At 49.4% G+C, this 24196-nt stretch overlaps 1 protein-coding gene across 7 annotated transcripts in view; it reads left to right on the top strand.

The window, feature by feature from the left end:
• The first annotated feature begins 1169 nt into the window (after nt 1–1169).
• Epb41l4b (erythrocyte membrane protein band 4.1 like 4B) overlaps nt 1170–24196 on the top strand; it is a 132972-nt gene continuing 109945 nt past the window's right edge. For 3 of the 7 annotated variants that reach the window (XM_078047926.1, XM_040283816.2, XM_078047925.1), the window contains exon 1: nt 1170–1529. In XM_078047926.1, coding sequence (XP_077904052.1) covers nt 1224–1529 — 306 coding nt within the window. In that variant the 5' untranslated portion in view covers nt 1170–1223. The remainder of the gene's footprint in view (nt 1530–24196) is intronic. The other 4 variants (XM_078047928.1, XM_078047927.1, XR_013438213.1 and 1 more) reach the window with 3 other exon arrangements.

Below are 24196 nucleotides of genomic sequence, written 5' to 3'. Positions count from 1 at the left end.
GCTTATAAACAATTCCTTTTGTGTCTGATATCGAGCGTCCTCTTCTATTCATTTTCGCAGCCCCAGTTCTACTTTGCTTCTCAGTGACCTGTTCAACGTTTTCCCCAGTCACCTGCAGTGTGCAAGTTCTTCCTTCCATAGTGGACACAAGGTCCTTGATGAGGGGTGTCTCCTGTGAAGTGTGTTGGAAAAGTACTTCCCCTCCTTGTCGGGCCTCCATTTTCTTATCTGGACCGAGTCCACAGAACTAAAAGGTTAAATTAGCGTTTCCAGCTCTGAGCTCTTAAACGATAGAATGCAATTAAGTAGCAACGACCCTGTGGGTTACCTAGTCCACCTCTTTCCCATTCCAGAAGGGGAAATCGAGCGCCATTTTTCCATTAGGAGAAAGTTCGTGATTTTCTATTTGGCCCCTGAGATAAACCTTCCCGGAGGGCAGGAGGTCCTGCTTTCCTAACTGGGAAAGGGGGGACTCGGCGTCTCCAAGGCTCGGGGCGCCGGAAACACGTGTGTGCTCACCTACGTGTACACACGTGAGTGCACCTACAGCAGCAGGGGGCGCTCGGGCCGGCAGGGGGCAGCACAGACCCGGCTTACAATTACCCGGCGCAGCCCCCAGGGAGGAGGGCGTGCTGCAGTCCCGGCGGCGGTGGCGGCGGCTGGAGGTGCAGCCTCCCAGGTGGGAGGCGGGGGCTGCGGGCGCAGGAAAAGGCGCCTTGTGAGCGGGCGCTCAGCGGGGCCTCCTCGGGCTGGGCACCGCGCAGCGAGTGGGAGCGAGCGCGCTGGGAGCACGCAGGCGCTCTGCTCCGGCTGGCCCTCGGCCGGCGCGCGGCGCGGGAGCAGCCCGCCCCCCGCCCCCTGCGCCCCGCAGCCCCCTGCGCCCCGCGGCCCCCCGACTGCCCGTGGTCAGCGGCTCCCTCCGTAGCCAGCGCACCCGGAGAGCGCGCGGCGGCGGCGGCGGCGGCGGCGGGACGGCCCCGGGCTGCCCGGAACGCGCCCTCCCGCCTGCGGCCAGTTGCAGGCGGCGCTGGCCCGGCCGGCGCACCCCGCAGGCGGCCGGAGCGCGGCCTCTGCTTCGGCCTCGGCGGGAGCGAGCCCCGGGCCGCAGCCCGCCGGCGGCGGCGCGGGCGGCGGCGGGCACTGACGGCGTCGCCGGGCGCTCCCAGGCGGCGGCGCAGCGGCAGCGGCGCAGGGGGCGGAGGCAGGGGGCGCCCCCAGCCAGGATGCTGCGGTTCCTGCGCCGGACCTTTGGCCGCCGCTCCATGCAGCGCTACGCGCGGGGCGCGGCAGGGCGCGGGGCCGCCGGGCTGGGGGACGAGCGCGACGGGGGGCCACGGGGGGGTCCGGCCTCCGCCGCCGCCTCCTCGGCGCTGCCCGCCGCGCCCGGGGGCAGCGTGTTCCCGGCCGGTGGCGGGCCCCTGCTCACGGGCGGCGCCGCGGTGCACATCTCCGCCGCCGGAACGGCTAAGGCCACCCTGTACTGCCGTGTCTTCCTGCTCGACGGGACCGAAGTGAGCGTGGATCTGCCGGTGAGTGACGGAGCCGGTCGGGGCACTGGATCATGCGCCCTTAAGGCAGCTCCCCCTGTCCCAGTGCTTATCTCTGGGTCGATCCTCTTGCACCTCTCTGGGATCCCCTCCCCCATCTCCTCTGACAGCCCTCGGTAGCCCCTTTCCCTCCTGGGCCACTGCTAGGTCCCGGTCTCCTTCCGGCCCCTTCTTTGGCCCGTGCCCCCTTTTTGGCACGTTGTGCTATGGGGTTGCACCTTCTCTGGTGCCCACCTGGTCCTATGGGCCTCACCCCCTTTCCAAGTCCCTGCCCTTGGCGAGGATGGCCTGTGTTCCCTGCAAGTGTTGCCTTTCCAGCGCCCCCCACCCCCGGTTCCAGTGGGGGCCTTCCTGATGCTGGATTAATGGATAGAAAATTTCAAAGTAGTGCAGGGTTGTTCCCGGGTGTCGCGCTATATCCCCCCTCCCAAGCCTTCTATTAGGCCTTGGCGAGACCGTGGAGAGGAAAGTCCTCTCCTGTTGCCCAGCAGGTACCCCAAGTTTGGGAGGGGGTTAGAGAATAGTTTCTCTTCTCTGTTGATTTCTCAGGGTGGCCCCTGACTCCAGCCCAAAGAGCTCCTCTTGCTCTCAGCTTCGCGGCGGGTGGAGCGACTTGGGAACTAACTCTGGGACATGGTCAACTTTGCTCTGGCAGAGACCTTGATGGGGCCCAGGGTGTCGATCCCGGACCCCACGGGCCTGGCGTTCCCGACTAACCCCGTTCTCAGCAGTGTGCGTGGGGCCCGCCGGGCACCCCGGGGCTGCGGTGCTGGGCCTGCGTCCCGGCCAGCCGCCCACAGGTGGTTGCACCCCCGCCCCGTTGCGGCGGCGGCGGCGGCGGCGAGCTAGGCCGGCGCTGCTGTCCCCAGCAGGGCGTCCAGCCACCAGCGTGTTTCTGACGAAGGGGCCAGCTCAGATCCAATCAAACCCACACATTAACGGGGCGCCTACTGTGCACCCGGCGCTGCGGCAGACGGTGCCTTGGGGAATCTTTGGGTGTGACTGAGGACACAGCAGTAATTGAGCTTTAGATGAATGTTACAGATCGTCCCGAGGGTTTCAAGGGAAGGAATAACATACCAGGACTTGCACGAAAGCTTTTAGGCCTTTCTGGGTGGCAGGAATTCTTTGGATTTCACGAGAGAACTAGGAGCGTGTTAAGGGTATCAGATAGGAAAAGCCGAGCTGCCTGGCTTGGGGTTTAATCCTTCCCCGTGTAGGTTTGATTTTGAGACAGTTCCGGTTTATGGCAGTTTTATTTTTGTGGCGTCTTGTGCTCTCCATAGGATATCATTTTGTTATGAAAATACCCCTTTGGGGCCTTTTTATTCATGGAAAAGGAACCAACATCCCATCCTTAGAGTTGTTATAAGGACATTAAAATGTTATAGTTCCCAAAGAAGGAAGTTCTGCTTTTATTCAGCTGGGAGAGAGGGCCTGGGAGCTGGGGAGGAGAAAAGAGAGGTGAGCAGGCTGCCTCTGGAGTGGGCAGTTTGGGATTGGAGAGGATGTGGCGTAGTTTGCATTTGGGAACAGAATGCTCTCCTTGGGAACTTTGACAGTGCTCCTTACTGGTGGTTTGCTTGTCTATTCCCCAGGGATAATTCATTTATACAATGTAGTGCTGCTGTCAGGTTTGTGCGACAAGCTTAAGTGGTGATTCTGAGATGAAAAATGCAAACGGAGCAAAGTACATGTGTGGTAGATAGAGCCAAACAGGTACACAGAGGAACAGGTAGGATGGGAATAGTTATTTGTGACAGCCGGTGGAGCTCTTGCAGAGTGTGGGGGAAGGGGACATTTGCATCCTAAAAGGTTTCTTGCCTTTATACAAGAAGAATTCACCCGTCTCAGCTTTCCATATTTCTTGGTGCCTTTCAGATGATTTCATGAACCCCCAATTTTTTTTTATACACATATATATCTGGGCACTTTGTCCAAAGCCAAATAAAAAGCAAATGCTGGCTTTTGTCACGTGAGCTCCCAGGGAGGAAAGATGAAGAAAAATTCATCCGTGAGCATGGCTCATCGATTTAAGGATTTATTAGATATTAGAACTGCATCACACAGACTCCCCTACTCATCTTCCCAATTCACAGTGTTAGTTCCTGTAATTAATTCTCGAAGTTACGAGGTTTTGTGCCAGGTGGCCCACTCCCCGATGAATTGGTAGCATTTGTGTTGGACATCAGACCCACTTCAGTGGGCTCCCTTTTTATGACTTTTTTTTTTTTTTAAGGCATGTGGTCCCCTTCGTCATTATTTCTGTCTTCGGTTTCTGGATTTCGGCTGCTTCCTGAGCTCTGGCATTGGCTGGCTGCTGTCACGCAGATAGGATGTACCTTTGACTTCTCTATCCCTAAGCTTCATTCTCTGCCCCTATCATTTCCACAGATACCCAGGGACCTGGCCTGGCTAACTGTGACTCCTTTGTAATTAAAACCGTCTGGTAGCGTTGGCCTCAAGAATTTCTCTGCTCAACATACTCAAAGTGGTCATGCATTGCCATAAACCTTTTTATTAGCTCTAGTCAGGACACTTGTGTTCTGAAATTGCCTTGAACACAATAACACCCTCAGTGTGACCATGCTGCGGCACCTCAGCTCAGTTCAGTCATTTACTGAATGTCTTTAAAGTGCCAAGCTCTGTGCTGAGGACACATGAGAGTCATGGCCTGGAGACTCTTGGGGGACAGGTGGACACACGGTGTTTTTATTCTGAGCCATGCTAAGTGATGTGACAGGCACACCCAGATGGGTTGGTTGCTGGGGTGAATGGGATGGGGGAATTAGGATTTTGGACTTTTGACACTTGAAAGGATCAGAGTTCAAATTCAGTGTTCCTTGGCAAAGCTACTCTTCCTCTGTGAAAGCAGCTAAAGATCTACTAGTGTGCTTGGCCACGGCACCCACTGTTGACTCGTTTTAGTTCTGTCTTGTCATATGTGATAAAGGAAGAAGCCACCATAATCGTCTTCTTGGATGAGTCAGTCTTCTTGGACAGGGCTTGGAGCCCCTTCTTCTGGTGGTAGGCCAAGAGTCCTCTAGCACTCCTGGGTGTTTGTAACCTTTGCTGAGGATGGTCAGTGATAAAATGTAAACAGGTGTTTTGAAGAATCCCATTTATAACAAGCGGTGGGCTTCCTGTGCAAACCTAGCTCCCAGGTGAGTCCTTGGCTCACCCTACCAATCAGAGTGCCACCCTGAGCCACTCCCTTCAGAAAACCTGGCCCTGCCTTGGAAGGCACCTCCCTTTCGATAGCCCAGCCTGCCCAGCCCACAGGTGTGGTCGTGTCTGAGCAGGGCAGGTGGAGGGAGTAGATACTCTTCCCCTGTGAATGCAGCTGAAGATCCCATTGGTGTGCTTGGCAGCAGCACCCACTGTTGACTCGTATTAGCTCTCTGTTGACTAAATCCTTGGCATCACTTTTGCTTGGGTGGCTGCTGCTCAGCCCCGCCTCCGTTCAGTGCGTGTGTGCGTTCTTCCAGCAGCTCTGTGGCGAGAGCTGTTAGGATGTGTGGCTGGCTGGTTAGCACTCCTGCCGTGCCTTGGAGGGGACAGCTGGTTGACCAGTGCAGCTTTTCGCCCAGTTGTGCTCATTGTATCTGAAACTTGGCATTGACTCCCCCGGGATCCAGTGCTAACACGGAGAATTCCAGTGCTATCTTACAGCCTGGCTCTGCTGCCTTGGGTAACTTCAATTCTCTGAGCATCGATTTCCCAGTCTTTAAAATGGGAGCATCAAATATGGAAAAGACATAATAAGCCTCAATAAACAGCAAGATGCTGAAGGTTGCTAGGAAATTGTAATTTTATATAACTCTCATTCCTCCTCTTTGGACTATGGAAAGGATATGAAAAAAAAATTCTAGTAATGAACATTAGGGAAAAAATAAATAAATAAAGCTGTGCCAGGCAGACTAGCCATGGCTTGGCTCTTCTTATTGGAAATTGGCAGTTGGATATAGTATGAGAGATGCTTACTAAAAATTTCATTTTGGATGAGAAAAGAACCCCCACCCCCACCCCCAACCCCCCACCACACACAGATTCTTAGAATGCTAGGACTGGAACCTCTGGTCGAACAGAACATACGTGATGCAACATAAAGGTCATGTGCCTTAGTTTGGAATTGAGTGGGACCCTAGAAAGCACATATCTATACACTGTATATATGGGAAACTGAAGCCTGTGGATATAAAGTGACTTCCCTTGAGTCATCAGTGGAAGGGTCAGAATGGGCTGCTCCAGGAACCCTGATTGTTCAGCTTTTGAAGCTGTGGCACTTAGGATCAGCCTCAGCAGTTAGGACTGTTAGCGTTCCTAGTCCTAAGGTGGGCAGGGTATGTCCCTAGGTGTTGGAAGTAGGACAGATTTTCCCAAACAGCTGGAAACTCTAGCAAAACAGTTCTCTAACTTCAGGGTATACCAAGTTTTTCTGGGATTTTTTTTTTCTTTCTTTTTTTGGGGGGGGGACAGGGTCTCACTATGTTTCCCAAGCTGATCTTGAACTCCCAGGCTCAGTGATCCTCCCTCCTCAGCCTCCCAAGAGCTGTGACTAGAGGTGCGTGCCACCACTCCGAGCTCATCTGGAATTTTTTTATTTTCCTCCAATTAAAATTCCTAGAGCCCACTCCCGGAATTTCTGAGCCAGGAGTTCAGGAAGCTGGGCTCTTAGCAAGTCCACCACAGAATCACCCCTCCAGGTGATTCTGATGAGGGGGTCTCTTTACAGCCTCATGAAACCCCTGACTCCAGGGCTCAAGAGAACCAAGAGCAGCTGCACTCTGCATTAAACATTGCTGCGAGCCGTGCAGCTTTGAGCTGGGGAGTGACCTGTGCTTTAGGAATCAGTTTCTGTTTGTCACAGTGGAGTGGAGGCTGAGTCAGAGGAGGGGCTGGATACCAGTTGTGCTATGTCAGTGGTCCAGATGAGGGGTGAGGAGGGCCGGTCTAGGAGAAGGGGGCACTGGCCAGGGCACTTCACAGGTGTAGTCAGGTGAGTTTGTTGGGGAAGGGAAAGTGGAGTGGAGCTTGCTCTGCAGGACTGTTCTCCCCCTCTGTTGTGGGAAGAAGTGACACCCTAGGAGGTAAGGGAAGACAGGTCCTCCTCTCTACCCCTCCCTAGGCTCTGGCTGCTGCAGGCCCTTGCCTTGTGGCAGGCCTCTGGTGACTTGCTTCTCTGCTCCTGCAGGATAGGTACTGGCTAAAGGTGGCCCTGCAGTGCTTACCCCACCTCCTCTCAGTCCATGAATGAGACCATGGGGAGCCTTGGATTTCTATATAGGCCGTGACTTCGTGTTATTTTTATAAATGCTTTTGTTTTCAAAGGAGGGCTGAGCTGGGGGCTGAGAGAGGTGAATGCCATCCCCCTGGGATATGATATGGTAGCAGGAGATCTCTGACTGGTGCCACACTTGCTCGATGGCCAGTGTTAATATGGGAGGGGGGGTTTTGGTCTGCAGGAGTGATGGGGTCTGCCCAGCGTCTCAGGTGCCAGTAACATGACCCTACAGTGGTACAGGGCTTTGAACAAATATTAACTTGTTAAGCACTTCCACGTGCATAATCTCACTGAATTCTGCTCTTAGTTTTGAAATAGCAGAAGGTTGGTGGGGGTGGGGCCTTCCCTTAAATTCTTGCATGGGGACTTAGCAGATATCCATCCGGGTAACCACAGAAATCCTCCGCCTACAATTTGTCTTTAACCTGTGTGTTGAATCCTTCGCCACTGGTGTCCCCTTGGCTGGCTGTGGGATGTTCCCCTGTGCTTCTCTCTGCTCTGCCTGGAGCCTTCTTTGCCAGGAATCTGCACTCACTTCCTCGCGCTTGCCCAGGCCACTGCAAGCAGCAGCCGCTCATTCATCTGTGGTTTTTTTCAGGTTGGTGTGCATCCCTCCCTGACTTCCACTGCACGTTGAGAACACATCCACAGCAGACGCGTTAGAAAATACAGAGGCAAGAGATAGAAAGACACCTAAAATTTCTACAGAGGCTGGGGTATATATGGTGTATATCCATCTGTGCTTTTTTGTGTGTATATTTAGAGATAAATATGATTTTTTTTTTGGTACTGGAGATCAAAACTATCACTGAGCTACATCCCTAACCCCCCTACCCTGCCCCATTCCCATTTTTCAATATATGAGTTAGGATCTTGCTAAGTTGCCTAGGTTGGCCTCAACCTTGCAATTCTCCTGCCTCTGCCTTCCTAGTAGCTGGGATTACAAGTGTATGCCACTGTGCCAGCATAATCATGTATTTCAAATGATGAACTGCAGGGGGTTGATGGAAATCTCTTCCCACCCTTTTGGCACAATTAAGGAGGGACTGTAAGACCCCAAGTTTGAGGTCTTGCTGATATAGCCCGAGTCCCTTTGCATCTGGGAGCATCTGCTTTGGTGCAGTCACAACTCTCTTACCTGTCTAGGGATGCCTGGGGCTCTGGTAGCAGCCAGAGCTGACCTGGTCAAGGCAGGCTAGAACTTTGCAGCCTGACTGGTGTCCCTTGGTCTCCAATCTCCTTAATGGCATGCCTTCGGCAGCCTCAGTGACTTATCTCTTGAGCTCATTTAATTTTAAACGTCTGGTTTATTTTTAATTGCTTTCAGAATGTTTTTGTTTGCCCAAGGTAAAACTTTTTTTAGTCAGCAAAGGCCTGTGGGGCTCTTCCTCTGATGAGGCATTGGCAGGGTACAGGAGAGGAAGGATGTTTTCTTGAATTCCCAGTCTCTGGCAGACGTGTAACGCAGTGTGAGGCAGGGTGGCAGGGAAGCTGGCCTGGGGTGGAGTTGGAGGTTTGATGCCCAAAGTAGCATTGGGGTTGTCCCAAAGGGTATGTAAAATGCCCACGGTAAGAGTTCACTGGCAGGTTTGTAGGCAGCAGGTGCAAATGTGTGGGGGATGGGAGTCAGAAAATGCCAGTCTTTCCCTGGGTCCTGGGCTCTTGGAGTGGGGAGAGAGCCCCGCTGGCTGTGGCCCTAGGTCTTAAAAGAATGAGTGAGAAACCTTTGAAGTGCTGAGCATTGTGAGTTAGCTATATATACAAGTCACCCTTACTGAACTTTTGCTGTCAGCCTGGTACCACACTGAGGTGCTTCCAGGATTATCTTGTTGAATGATCTCAAAACTGTGCTGTGCTGGCTGTTACCCCTGATCTGTAGGGGAGAGCCAGGGCTTAGCAGCTGGCTTCAGTGTGCCACAGCCACACTGTAGTGAGTAGACGCAAGCTTCAGGCTCAGTCTGGGGGACATTTGTGTTCTGAGAAGTCCCTTGACAGCTGCACTGGGCATGATGGAGGCTGAGCCTGCCTGAGAGGGTCCCCAGGTGGATGGGGACCCCTAAGCCTCAGAAGGTTTCTGCCTCTGTAGTCCCCTGGAGATTTCCAGAAACTGGGTTTGTATCTTTGGACTCGTGTGCAGTTTCTCTAGGGTGCATTCTGGTGTGATTCTTTAACACCCAGATCAGAAGTAGGCGACATATTTTAAAGTGCTTCATAGAGCAACATTTAAAATTATCACCAAAAAAAGCATTTTCCATGTCCCATCCTGCTGCATAGCAACTGGTTGGGTTTGCTTTGTTTCTTTGTGCTTTTGTATACATGTGTATAAGCAGGGCATATATCCTTTTCTTTTTTTAGTGCTGGGGTGGAACCCTGGACTTCACACTTGCTGGGCAAGTGTTTTGCAACTGAGCTCCACCCTAAGCCCTAACCCAGCTCCTCTTTTTTGGTATTGGGGATCAAACCCAGAACCTTGCACATGCTAGGCAATTGCTCTACCACTGAGCTACCTCCCAGCACCACCTCCTTTTCTATTTTATTTTGAGACAGGGCCTTGCTAAGTTGCTGAGGCTGGCTTTGGATTTGTGATCCTCTTGCCTGAGCCTCCCAAGTAGCTGGGATTACAGGTAGGCGCTATCCCTGCCTTTTTAATGTTTATTCGTTTTGTTTTGTTTTCTCCCATCCAAGCTCCTGATACACTTCTCACAAGTTTGGTGCCCTCTTTATGCTTATGCTGAATGACTTAATTTCAGCCCTATTCTGTGGGGTGTGTGCATGCATGCGTGTGTGTGTGTGTGTGTGTGTGTGTGTGTGTGTGTGTGTAACACCTGCCTCTGCCAGTCTCTTGGGTTTGGAGGTTGATATGCAAAGCGCCTGGTTTTCCTGCCTGATGGGCAACCCTACCTCCCAGGCTCTCAGAACTGAGCTCCTGGTTCCCTTAATAGTCACTTCCTGGGAAGGTATTATTCCCTTGCAGGAGATCTCCAAGAGCAGATGGCCTCCAGTCCCTCACCTGTTTGGTAGCACCAGACTGAGGATAGGCTTCCTGCGTGGCTTTCTAGTGTTCCCCAGCCCTTGCCCTGCACGCCCACTTGTCCTGCGTTGCCTGTGTGGTCCATGGAACTCGCTGGGAAGGTCAGAATTTCATGCAGTAACCCCTCTCTCCTTCCCACACCCTGCTTCACCTTTCCATGCCTCTGGCCTTTGGGTTCTGTGTGCCATTTCTCAGCAGTTTTTGCAAGTTCTTTCCTCCAGGGTCATCATTGGCTGAGTGCCCAGATTTTCTTTCTGGAAGCTTTCCCAAGGGGTCTGTCCTACCCTGGGATCACCTGGTGCCTCCTTGGTACCCAGCTGAGCTCCATCTCCAGTGGAATTGTCCACATTGCCCTCCAGCTGTGAGGGCACCATCTGCCTGGTTTGGCAGGTGCCTGCAACATTGTCATACCTCTGCTCTGCGGTGTCCCCTCCATGCCCATTTCCTGATCTGAGTGTTGTTGTCTGCTTCATGATACCCACTCAGGTGGGCTAAGGGTGCTGCTCCTTTGTCCTACCTGCTCATGTACTCAGCTGCACCTGTCCCCAAGTACAAATTTTCAAAAAATCATGAGGTAATATAAAGAACAGAAAATTTACCATTTTTAACGTGTGTAGTTCAGTGGCATGCAGTAAATTATCTCCAAAGCTTTTCATCTTCCCAAACGGAAACTCTTTTCCATTGAACACTTAATTCCCCCCTTTTCTCCCCTAAGATCCTGGCCACCACCATTTCACATTTTTGGGTCCTTATGAATCCTACTACTCTAGGTACCTTATATAAGTAGCCTCCAGCATAACCACTATGGAGTCAGTGCTTCCAGGCTCTGTCAGGTATATGAGACTGTTCAAATTTATGCCGTCACCACCAGGCCACCTGCCAGAGATGGGGGGAAAATACTGTGGCTCCGTTTGAAGGACACCCTGATAGATGGACACCTCTTGGACCTTAGGAGCAGGAAATGTTTGTCCTTTTGTGTCTGGCCCATGTAACCTAGCAGTCTCTTCAGGGTTCCTCTGTGTGGTCACGGGTGTGAGAACCTCATTCCTTTTTAAGTCTGGGGTTCCGTTGCATACATAGGCCACATCGTGTTTATCCATTTGTGGGAGTTAGGTCTGGACTTGTTCACTCAGTGCCACCCGTCCATTAGTGGCCCTGCCATTGAAGACATGGATGTCCCCAGCCCCCTCTCCCCCAGCTTTTCTACTTGGGATTCTGGCATCTCTCCCCTGGAACTTGCTCTGTGCTGATCATCCTCCAAGGTCATCTGGTCTTAGTTTGGGGGGTGTGGTGGGGTGTCAGGTAAATTTCTTCTCCCCCTTCCATTTTGTCTGAGTTGTTCTGTGTTGGCAAGTCCTTTGTGCAGCATGTTTTTAAAAAACTTTAATGATGAAATATAATCACAAAAGACTTTCTATGGCATGGATGGTTGAAGGGAAAATAATACAATGAACATTCTTGTACCCACCACCCAGCTTAAACCAGGAACATCACCAGTGCTGTGAAGGCCCCTGAATGTTCCTCCCTGCTCCTAAACTTTATAGGTTTTTCCCATAAAGTAAAACAGGGTATTGTTAGTTTTATGTGTTTATGAACTTGAATGGATTTCCCGTTCACTATGTGAATATGAGATTCATCCGTGTCAATGAGCTGTAGTCCTTACTGTTCTCTAGTTACTCTGTTGCATAAGTATCTAGGAATTTATCCTTTCTCTGTAGGAATTTGGGGTGTTTTCAGTTTGGGGCTATTAGGAAAAAAAAAAAATACTGCTTTGACCTTTCTGGAGTTGATCTCCCGTGCATAGGTATAAGCAGCTCTCCTGGGCGTTCCCTGGGAGGACGGACGGACAGGGCCTTTTAATATCATGCAGAATTTTTTACAGGAATCCCAGCAGCATATAAAAGCCTCCTTAGGCCATTCTTCTCCAACCCTTGACGTTGTGCAGCATTTGTGGTTTATTTCTCCTGTCTGGTGGGAGCTATGGGGACTCCTCCAGTTGTTGGTGGGGTTGAGTATTTTGTGTCTGTTAGCCCTACTGTATTTCCTCTTGGAATGCTTTGTGTTAAGAACTTTGCCAACTTTGAGCAGCCAGGAAGCTGCATTCCCCCTCCCCACTCCCTGCATTTAGCTTATTTCCCCTGGTCTTTGTTCCCATATCCACTCTTCAGAGGTAATCTCAGGAGCGGGAGAGAATACTTTAAGTCCCCAAATCCATGGGCTTCCTCCGCCAGCCTTTCTTATTGAATAGGAATTAAAAGTTTTGACTCCACTTTTACTGTGAATGAACTGAAGTCAGCGACTGCTAGCGGCTTTTGGTGAGCAATGGCAGGCTGTATACTCTACATTCTGCCCACTTTTTAAAAATGTCTTTGTTGGGAAAGTTTCTAAACCTATTCAAAAGTAGAGAGAATTGTATGGCGGATCCTAAGGAATCACCAGGCTTCGTTACCTATCAGCACCTGTCACTCATTTCTACCCTGACCTCTTCCCCTCCCCAGTGATTTTTAAAACAAATCCAAACATATGTTCTGTGTTATAAACGTTGTTGGTTATATATCTTCAAGAGCTATATTTTAAAAATTATCCATAATACTATGAAAACACCTAAAAATGATGTGATGATTATTTTTTGGCATTAGATATTTAATGTGCAAATTTCCCTCATTGGTTTTCAGCAAGGTTGATTTAGACAGTTTTTCGTCACTGTGATCAAAATGCATGACAAGAACAACTTAGAGGAGGGAAAGTTTCTTTTGACTCACGGGTTCAGAGGTTAGTTCATGGTGGGCAGGTCCATAGCTCTGGGCCGGAGGTGAGGCAGAACATCATGGGGCCACTTCATTTATGGCAGCCAGGAAGCAGAGAGAGAAGGGGTTACAAAAAATGGACTCTTCCAGGCACGCCCCCAGTGAATCACCTCCTCCACCTACACCCCACCTGTCTACACCCCCCAGTTAGTCCACTCAAACCAGGATGGACTGATTGGGTTACAGCTCTCACAATCCAGTCATTTGCCTCTAAACATTCCTGCATTAGCTCAGAAGCTTTTAGGAGACACCTCATATCCAAACCATAACAGAGGTCCTTCCAGTGCATTTGTGTGACACTTTATCCAAAGCACTTAATCCAGAGTCCCCCGCCCACTTTTTCTTTTATCTTTTTTTATTTTTCCTTTTCCTGGCCATTTACTTATTGAAGAAGCCCTATATAATTTGGGGGTCTCTGGATTTTGTGGGTTGGCTTCTCAATGTTTGGCCACCCTGAGGTACTGCCGGCACAGGAAACTGGCCTTATTTAAAGCCTGTAACTCAGGACAAGCAGATCAATGGGAAGGTCCTGGTCAGGAAGTCTGAGTGGAGATAAGTAACCAGCTCACAGGAAGGCCCGAGGTGGGGGCAGCTGCGGGGGAGGCGACTCTAGGGTGAGCATCAGATAGAAAGTTCTGGGCTCTGCAGGCAGGTTGGAGAACAGCCTTATTGGTGGCTGCAACGGCATATGTGAAAGGCACTGAGGTTCAAAGTAGGACCTTCCTTGCTCAGCCCTGCAGGGGAGCCCAGCCACCCTCCCCATTTTCCACAGGGCTTTCCTTCTTTGAAGAGTCCAAATTCCTTGTCTTGGGAAGTTCTCAACAGATTTGAGGGAAGAGTGTCTGTTCTTTTTTCTTCTGTGTCCACTTTCTCTTTTGCCATTGGCTCCTTGACCTTGGTTTTGACCTTGGATGCTTTCTTTGTCTAGATTACTCCTGTTTGGATATTTACCCCCAGAGAGGGCTATGAGTGAGCTCTTCCCGTCCTCCTGGCTGGGGATGCCAAAGGTGTTTTAGAAAACACAGAATCAATGAATGCTCCAGAGAAGGGGATGGGCTGACCGTGGCCCAGCTGGATGACTGGCCTTGCCCCACTGGAGCCCACAGAGACCACATGGGCCAGAGCCTTGCTCTGGGGTGAAACTGCTTTCCTGGCTGCTCACCTGTGGCAAATGAGCAGTAATGAGGGTGTAATAGGGGCAGCTTCCTGCATGCAGCCCTCCTGGCTCCTACTCATGATACCCAGCCCTCCCCTTGGCTCTCCGAGGCTCCACTGCTTCTTCTAAAGCAAGCCTGGCTTCTTCCCCGGCACATGGCAGGGGGCTCTCGTGGTCTTCCCATGAAGTGCACGTGGTTATCATATGAAAGTGCCTGGTAAGCCGCGAAGGCTTGGGCGGGTTAGTTATTAACCTGCTGTGCGCCCAACTGCCCATCCGGGCATCTCCCTGACTGCAGTCCTTTTATTGCTGCTGTGTGCTGGGGCCTGAGACCAAGCCTGTGCCACCTGCTCAGTCCCTGATGATCTGCATTAGGTGGCATCGGCACCACTTTGATGGCAGTAAGAGTGACAGGTCAGAGTCCAGGGAGAGGCCCAGAAGGACCCAGGTCCACGTCGTGCACACCAGCCAGCAGCGGCAGACACAGTGGGGTGCTCAGGGATGGACGCTGAGAAAGGAGACGTGGATGTGGGGTATTTTAACGGGGAAGTGAGGGCCCGTGGTTGACGGTGTTTGTTCAGGCACCTCTGTATTCTAAAGCTACGGATTTAGTTTGCTTTTTTAGTCCAGAAGTATCTAGCTTAATGGAGAAGTCCCTCTTCACTAAAGAGACTCCTGAAGAAAAATGCAAAAATTATGTAGTGTCTCTTAAAAGGGAAAAAGAGGATTGCATGTGTGAGGATGATGGAAACATGTCCTTTCTCTTATTAGCTCACTCCAGGGAATGAACCCTGTATGTGAGTTTCCCAGAGAGCGACAGCTTAGTCATTTACAGACAAGACCCATCCTGGTTTGGCAATTTCATTTATGTATGACAGAAAGAAAACCAAGCGGCTGGGGTTGTGGCTCAGTGGTAGAGAGCTTGCCTAGCCTGTGTGAGGCACTGGGTTTGATCCTCAGTACCACATTAAAAAGAAAACTTTGTAAACAAAGTTATGTAAAAAAAAAAAAAAAAAAAGGAAGAAAACAACCAGAGCATCTAGTTTATGTAAGATTCTGTGTGAGCAATGGGGAATGGTGAAAATGTATGGGCCCTGCTCAAAGGGAGCTCATTCAGGGTGGACATGGAACTGTCCTTGAAGGGCATGACACATCTCCTGTCCTATGAGAAGAGAAGGAGCAATTGAATGTTGCCTTGGTGGCCCGGGGTCAGCATGCTGGGTGCTGTTGCTCTCCTGGTCTGCAGGACTGCAGCCCTTCACTTGGAGGACACAAAGGTGGACACTCCCCCCACCCCCGCCCCCAGGCTGCTGACAGTCTGACCTACAGCTTCGTGTGCAGTTCCAGCCGTTGGAGCGTCATTACTCATGCTGTAGCCTTTCTGGTGTTGACTAATGAGCTTCAACAGCGATTTTCAAAGTTTACTGTGGGCCAGAATCTTCTGGGGAGCTTTTCAAAGTCCAACCTGCGACACACCCTGGACTACTACCACCAGGATCTTGGGGCATGGAGGCAGAACCTGGTCATCAGAACATTTTAAAGCTCCCGAGGGGATTCTTGGTGCTCTGAGAGCCAGTGTTGGACAGGGCCACCTCTGGTACAGTCGTGTGGTGTCTTAGGGTCAGGCCAGGCTTTCACCTTTCAGAGTTTCCTGCAGTCCTCGCACGTCTCTCACAGAGAGCAGTGGTGGCTCTGGCTCAGCAGTAAGATTTTGCCCCTAGTGTCCCACAGCTGGTAAATGACAGAACTAGACTTGAAATCATTTGCAGGCCCTCAATCCAGTTCTTCTCCTAGGCTGTCACCCAGTGGTTCTCCGGCAGGGCCCCCACTTCTCACCCAGGTGCCTTGCCTGGTGCCGGCTCCCTTCCCTTTGGCTGACTCTTATCACTCGCGGTCCTTGTCATCCTGCAGGGCTTGTCTCAGATGCCACCATGTGTATGAAGCTCATCTGGAACCATTCCCTGTGGTCCTGCCTGTGACATTCCCTCTGCTGCCTGGGAATGCTGCCTGGGGACAGGCAGGGCACTTTTGCCTTGGGTGGGACCTAGCACAAGTCACGTCATAGTAGTTCTTTGTATGGTAATTCATACTATATAACATTATTGACTTTTTTTTCCCCCAAGTGATTTTTTTTTATTGTGGTAAAATAGTCATGACATAAAATTTACCATTAGTGACATTTATTGTATTCACGGTGTTATGCAACCACCTCTGTCTAGCTCCAGAACATTTTCACCACCTAAAAGGAAACCCTGTATCCTGTGAAGAAGTGGTTCCCACCTCTTCCCTGCTCCTGGCAACTACTAATCTTTTTCTGTCTTTATGGATTTGCTGACACTGGATATTTAATATAAATAGAGTCGTACAATCTTATCTGGCTTCTTTTACTTTAGTGCGATGTTGTTGAGGAGCATTGATTATTTATGTTGTTCAACAGATTTTCACAGTTTAACTTACTCCTCACAGTCCTATGAAGTAGGTAGTTCCTATCGGCATCCTTGTTATCAGATGAGTCCAGGCCCAGAGAAGTTAAGCAACTACGAGAGTACACACAGTAGATAAGTGCCTTGGCCCCTGTCCTGTATTGCTGGTGTATGCTATTGACCTTGATCTTGACCTTTAGAAACTGGTGGTATAAGCTCAACCTGTGAAATTGAATTTGAAGAGCAAAGATGAAACTTCAAGAGAGAACTAGTTTATAGCATAAGTACAGTATGCATATGATATAGCTCTCTGAGCAGAGACTCATTACAGATGGCAGGACAGAAACCACTGGTTAAAGTTCTTGGCTTAACTCAGTTTCATTTCAGATTTCCCACAAATGTTAGATATGAAGCATAGGACTGTATAATTAGTATCAGAAGCCAGCTGGTCTTCCAAGGTCATAGGATGTTGAGAATGAGTCTTCAGAACTCCTGAAAGATAGAGGTTATCCCAGACAAAGTGCATCTTATGAAAGTAGTTCTTGCTAGGTGTCAGACGCAGTTCTGAGCAGTTTGTATATTTGCTCCATTCATTCTTACAAAAACTTTACAAGACAACTACTGCCATGTTTGATGGAGGAGGAGACAGAAGCACTAAACATGTCTCACCCAGGGCGTGCACTAAAAGGGGCGGACCCAGGAAACCTGGCCCCCACGTTTACGGGCTTCATCTCTTTTTTTCCTTAAAAAAGTCTTCATATTCCATTTGGGAATATAACATACCTGTTTTGAGGTGATAAGAACAGATTGCTTGAAAAGGAAGAGAAAATAGGAAGGGGGCTGGAAAAGCTGCTTGGATTAAAAACAGATGTTGGGCTGGGGCTGGGGCTGGGGCTCAGTGTTGGAGCGCTTGCTTGTCCAGCATGTGTGAGGCACTGGGTTCATTTCTCAGCCCAGCATTTAAAAAAAATATAGGCCCATCGGCAACCAAAAATAAATAAATAAATAAAAAATAAATTCTATCCTGATGTGTCCGTTCTGTGTTTTTAAGTTTGGAGCAAACAAGGTCTTTCAACAAAAATATGATCCTATTATATACACCTTTTTAAAAAGTTTGTGGTAAAACATGATCTTAATCTTCCTACTAGGCTGTCTCTTATATTTGGAGAAAAGCTTAGGGGTGTCTGGTCCTTATCTCACAGTCAGGGACGTAGCTGTACCCTGGTACAGAAGATATCTGAAATGGCCCTGGTGGCAAAGGCATTTATGGCTCCTAATGGGATGGAGATTGGCCAACAGGTTCTAAGGTCCTGCGGGATCTTTGTGTGTGTTCCCAGTCCTCCTGATAACCCTTGGAAGTCAGCAGAGCGGCTGTTATCCTTTGAGGTCTTGGACGCGCTCCTTAGTCTAACGTGACTGATATCCTTTAAAGAAGAGGAGATGAGGACGTGGAACACAAAGGGGGAAGCAGCCATTCATAAGCCCAGGAGAGGAAACCAACCCTGGCCACACCTTCCCTGGACATAGAGCCTCCAGAATTGGGAGGAAGTAGATTTGTGTTGTTAAGCTATCCTGTCTGTGGTGTTTTGTTACAGTCACACTAGCAAACTGATGCAGTAGCGAAGACCCCCCAAATTTTTCACTTATTCTTTTGAGCTCTTTGCCACTTCATCATGCCTCTCAGATTTCCCCAAGACAAACCAGAAAGACTCAGGCACTGTCGTCACCAGATAAATGGAGCCTCGTGGAGTTCCTTGGAAGTAGAGGTAGCTGGGGATGGCTTCAGGGGAGAGGTTGGGCTGATCTGGACCCTGTGTGGTAGAGGCCTGGCAGAATGGCTGGGAGAGCCTGGAGAAGAACCTCCCTGCAGAGGGTGTGAGGAAGACGGTATGGAGAATGGAAAGTGGCTCTGGGGACGCTGGAGCAGGGGAGGTGGGAAGGAGGCCTGGTCCCCTGAATGTTCTGGAGCAGCGGAGTTCTGGCTCATAGGGTGCTGGCGGGTGGGCAATCACACCAAGAGGTGGTCAGCGTAGTGCAGGCCTCATCTAGGGTGGTGCTGGACATGAACAGGAAGGACAGTTGCCAAGGAACTGGAGGACTTGGAACCCCCTGGATTTGGTGGTTGGGTTTAGATGGTGAAATGGAGAGGTGGCCCCGATGTTTTGCGAATGTCAAGTCGGTGAGATTGAGAACCCAGAAGGTGGCACAGGGCTGAGGCGCCCTATTGGGTTCCCTGGGCCTTTGTTTTTGTGAAGATTGCAATCTAAGATATTTCCGTGTTTTTTTTCTTTAAGAGGACCTCTCAGTGGTATATGCTTTCAGGTGCCACAAATCCTGGGTTTATTCCTGGTCATTTTAGATCAGGCCAGTGCAAGAGGCCAGCAGGTAGCATCTGGAGAGAGTTCAGCACGGGTTTGAATGGAATTCTCGCCCTGCAGGGCCTGCGTCAGAAGCAGAAGGGAGACATGGCTGACACCATAGGACCGTCTCTGCAGGCCCTGGGGGAGCTGCCTCATATGAACTCTGGTCTTGCAGAGCCCCAAGCAGAGCTGTGGAGTTACAGTCTCCAGGTGTATGAGTGAGAAGAGGGAGGCAGCTCCTACTCTCCGCCCTGTTGCCTCAGACCTGGGAGGAGCTGACATTTTCAAGGGGAAGAGAATAACAAAGAGATGGGCACTTATGGCGGCCCTGCTGTGTACACAGAACAAGCTAGGCGCCAGGTAGATACAGGACTGAGTCAAAGATGCATCTCTTTCCGCAAGTCACTGCCAGTTTGATGAGAATATGTGTCTTTTTAAAATTTTTTTTTTAATATTTATTTTTGGGGGCTGGGGTTGTGGCTCAGTGGTAGAGCACTTGCTTGCTGGTGACGCCCTGGGATTCATCCTCAGCACCACATAAAAATGAATAAATAAAAATAAAGTTACTGTGTCAACCTGCAACTAAAATTCTTTTTAAAAAAATATTTATTTTTTAGTTGTAGTTGGACACAATGCCTTTGTTTAATTTATTTTTTAAATTTTATGTGGTGCTGAGGATGGAACCCAGGGCCTTGCATGTGCTAGGCGAATGCTTTACCATTGAGTCACAACCCCAGCGCCTCCCCCCCCCCCCCCAAGTCATGTCTTTTGCATTTGTGGAGAACACTACATGCCTTTCCTCAATTTTCTTGCTCAGGGGAGAAGAGCCAGGGCAGGACACAGGCCCGGGGGAAGCAGCTACCTTGCTTCTCTGAGGATATCAAAGTCAGCTCTCGTCAGAGCTCTGGGGTATTTGTTATTGTATATTTTAGGTGCAGAAATTGGTGTTTGTACATGAGACCAAGGGAAGAAAGTAGGACTTGAGCAGTTCATTGAAAAATCATAGCTCTGAACCTCAGTTGGGGTCACTCTTACCTGAAATGTTTATCTCAAAGCTCTATTGTAGGTCATCCATAGAAGATGGCATGGGAAGGGCGATGCAGACATGTCATCACTAGCTTGGCTCAAACTGATTTTTTTTTTTTTTTTTTTTTTAAGAGATGGAGTCTTGTTGTGTTGTCCAGACTGGCCTAGAATTCCAAGACTCAAGCCATCTTCCTGCCTCAGTCTTCTGAGCAGCTGGATTACAGCGAGTGCCACTGTGCCTGACTCAAACTGAATTCTGAAATCTCAGTTTTGCATTCCTATGCATTATGCTGAGTGAAATTAACCTTACATAAAAGAGTAGCCTCCGTTTGATTCCATTTATATGCATCTAGAACTGGCAGAATTAATTTGTGCAGGAAACAAATCAGAATAGCTATTGCTTGGGGACGGGTAGAGGGGTGCGGGTTACACAGATGTTTCCATCTGCCAAACCAGAACAGCTCAGACTCATGCATTTCAATGTAAGTATAACTTACCACCCTCTGGGAAAAGGAAGTGTAAAACTGATAATGAAGGCCAGAGGACAAATGAGTACAGGGAAAGATGATACAGAATGTTAATCATTGCAAAAACTGACAGGTGTTTACTATTCTATTTACTTTGTATTCTTTTTTTTGGGGGGGGGGTACTGGGGACTGAACTCAGGGGCACTCAACCACTGAGCCACATCCCCAGCCCTATTTTGTATTTTATTTAGAGAAGGGTCTCACTGAGTTGCTTAGCACCTCACTTTTGCTGAAGTTGGCTTTGAACTTGCAATCCTCCTCCCTCAGCCTCCTGAGCCACTGGGATTACAGGAGTGCACGCACCTGGCTTTACTTTGTATTTATTTGAATTGTCTGTAATGACAAGTTTTGTGGGTTTTGTTTTGTTTTTGTTTTTGTTTATTTTTAAGAAATAAGCAGCACAGAGGGTCATCTTTGTTGATTTTTCCTTGCAGGAAGCCTTGCTTCTGTCTCCCTGAGAGAGAGCCCAGAGGCTTGGGAGAGTGGGGCTGGTCCCAGCCTCCCTGGCTACAGTCTCTCTGGGTTTGCTTATTCTCTGCATTTTGGTGACCATGAACTTTGGCTTCCCAGCACTGGCACCTGCCACTGCCCCTGTCCTTTGCCATCCCTTTGATCTGGGACAGACCCTCCCCTTCCATTGACTTTGACTGCCCTGCTCCACCCACTGCCTAGTCTCTTATCTCTGACTCCTCCCTCCCTCTGTGGTTCCAAGTCTTTCTCTACTGTGGGTGAACCCACAAAAGGTGAATTTCCCGGATCTCATTTCCCTTCCTCTTAGAATTGTGAAGTGCCACCTGTGAGCCTTTGTTCATGGACACAGTTCTACTGGGAACTGAAGGGGCGCCATCCCCAGGCACCTGTGAATGATACATGCTGTCTCATTCCATGGATACAAACTTCAAGACAGAATGAATCCATGGTGCCCAGGGGAAAGGAGGAAGGGATGGGAGCCCAGGAAGGCACAGGGGGGCCTCAGTGGGGTGGGGGTGGAGCTGGGAGGGTTCTGGTTTTCACTTGGGTGGTAGTTGCCAGCGGTGCTTGCTTTTGGTAACTCCTGGAATTGTACATGCACTTTTGTCTATGCAAGTTACCCTTTAATTTCTTTTTAAAAATTGCTTCCATATTTTTATTGGTGTATTATAATTGTACATAATTGTGGGAATCATTGTTGCATGTTCACACATGCATGCAATGTAACAATATAATTTGGACAAAAATAAACTAGAAGCCCACACATTTAAAAAAAAAAAAACTGCCCTATTTCACATTTTAAAAAACCTCATATTTCTAGATTTTTCTTGAAAAATTGAACCAGGCATGGTGGCAGATGCCAGTAATCCTAGTGACTTGGGAGGCTGAGGCAGGAGGAACACATGTTCAAGACCAGCCTTAGCAACTTAGCAAGACCCTGTCTCAAAAAATAAAAAGGGCTGGGGATGTGGTTCAGTGGTTAAGGTTTAATCCCTGAATAATATAAAATGAAATAAAAAGAGAAAAAAGAAAAATTAGATGTGGCAGCACAGTCTGAATCCCTGGGGAGTAGCATTTGGCTAGAGCTCTGAGGTGCCTGCACCCCCACCCCATTCCTCATGACCCACTTCCTGTCTCTGTGCCATCCAGCAGAAGTTGTCCAGCAAGTGGGTGGCACTGGTGTTACATATTTTCCTCCTCCTCTTCCTCCTCCTGCTGTATTTTCTAATTTTCTTAGAAGGCATGGGAGTTTGGGGGTTCATGCCTGGTTTGGTCAAGACAGTCTTTTGGAACTCCTGGGGGGCACCAGGACCCTCAGTGCTAACCATTCCAGGTAAATTCCCTGCACTGGGAACAACTGCAGTTAGATTATGACCAGCCGGAGCAGTTACTATATTTGTTCCTAGGTGTTTCATTCTGTAAATGATTTCCTAATGTGCATTCTGTTTTAAAGTAAGATTTCTTAATAGTCCTGGTTAATGCTTGTACCTTGCTTGGCATTCAGTGATGGTTTGGTAGAATGCATATATGATTGAGAAGTGTTTTCCTCACTTAATGGGTGAGGAAGGGCTTACTCAGTGTGATGAACTTAGAGCTTACTCTAGCTGCAAACCCACACCTCAGGCAAATGATCTTGATGATGCCATCCTTACAAATCCAAACCCGAGGGCAGGCTGGGAGCCGTGCATGCTCTTTTTCCCCATCTGAATATGTCCTTCTCTTTCTTCTTTCCTCCTCCTCCTCCCCCTCCCCTCTCCCCCCTTTCTTCCTCCTGCACGGGAGACAAACCCAGGGCCTTGCACATGCTAGGCCAACTATGCTCTTCCATTTCTGCCTCCTCCTTGCAGGGAGGCTGTGACTTTTTTTTTTCTTTAAGACTACTGACTCATCTCCTCACCCACAAAAAAAAAGTGGCGGGGGGAGAGAAGGAAAATCAAAGGCTACTTATAAACAGACAACTTTGTTTATATACTTCCCCCCCAAATGAATGGGTAGTGGTGCCTCAGTTACAGTTTTATGACCCTAGCAGCCAGCCTCACCATAGACAGGGTTAAAGGAAAGAAGTTTATGGACTTTTCCACTCATTAACCTTTTTGAAAATCTTATACACATGCAGAGCTAAGTAAAATCATGTTAAAATTCCATGCCTTAGCAGTTGGCATGACACTAAAAGTACTAGAATACAGACTAATTTTCTCTCTGGGTTCATTGTCTGCATTTACAGAATGCCATCCATGAATGGAGCCCAAGGAACTTGGGGTCCAAGACTATTCTGTGACCTAGGAAGCTTCTAGGTTACTGAGGTGGGGGCTCCCCTTCTGCCTCTTTTTTTAAAAAATATTTTTTTTAGTTGAAGATGAACACAGTATCTTTCTTTCTTTATTTTTATGCTGTGCTAAGGATCAAACTCAGTGCCTCCCATGTGTGAGGCCAGCGCTCTACCACTGAGCTATGGCACCAGCCCTCCCTTCAGTCTTAATCTGGGAAGCACATGCAAGTGTCCAAGAGCTGCCACACAGCCAGAGCCCTCCTCACCAGAGACATGGGCCAGAAAGTTCCCAGGGCTGAGTCAGAGGTCCTCGGCACACAGGCTGGCTCTGCTCGTGGCCAGCTGTGACCGCACAGTGGGGAACTCTCACACGTGTTTTTGTCTTGTCCTTATGTGGCTTCGGGGTGGGGGGGTGGTACTGTGTTTTTATGTTCGCTTTACAGACAGGAACCAACTTTGGAAAGGTGAAGGGGCCAAGTCAGGGTCATGCTGGCTGTAGGTGTTGGAGCCCAGGTTCAAACCTAACTTGAAGCCCCGGATCTTCCCTCTGTTCTTGGCTAGGTTGATCATAACAAAGCACCACAGACAGGTGCCTTAAGCAAGAGAAGTCTGTTCTGTTCCAATTCTGGAGACTAGAGGGCCAAGATCAAGGTACAGGTAGGGTTGGTGTCCTCTGAGGCCTTTCTCCTTGGTGTGCAGGTGACTACCCTCTTTCTGTCTGCTCTCCTCTGTCTTCACCTGGTCTTTTTCCAAGGGGTGAGCATTCCTGGTTTCAGTGTGTGTGTGTGTGTCTCCTATCTCCTCTTTTTATAAATACGCCATATTGGATTAGGGCTCATCCTGCAGCCTTATTTTAATCTAGTTAACTTTTTAAAAACCCTGTCTCCAAATACAGTCACATTCTGAAGTCCTGGGTGGGGGGTGGGTTTAGGGTTTCAACATGAATTTGAGGGTGTAGGGTGCAGCACCCAGGTGAGTCCCTAACATTGCTCTATCACTCACCCTCCACAAAGCTCATCTTCCTCTTCTGCTAATGGTGTGCTACCCAGAATGAGTTCACCTCCATCACCAGGTGTGTCCTTTGGGTGAACCCTGGGCCAAGCCCTGTTAAATTCATCATCTCGCTTCATACAATCTTTAGAACATCTTCCCCGAGTAAGAACCTTCCAGGACAATAGACTCCAAGATGAGTAATAGAGTTTGAACTCCAACCCCATCCCCATGAGACCCAGGCTGTGCTTTCTGTGCCCTGTGGTCCAGGCTGTGTAGTCAGATCCCAGACACCACTTTGAGAG

This window comes from Ictidomys tridecemlineatus, chromosome 4 (genome assembly GCF_052094955.1).
Source record: "Ictidomys tridecemlineatus isolate mIctTri1 chromosome 4, mIctTri1.hap1, whole genome shotgun sequence".
NCBI classification, from domain to species: Eukaryota; Metazoa; Chordata; class Mammalia; order Rodentia; family Sciuridae; genus Ictidomys; species Ictidomys tridecemlineatus.
This window is presented reverse-complemented; position numbering and strand designations above follow the sequence as displayed.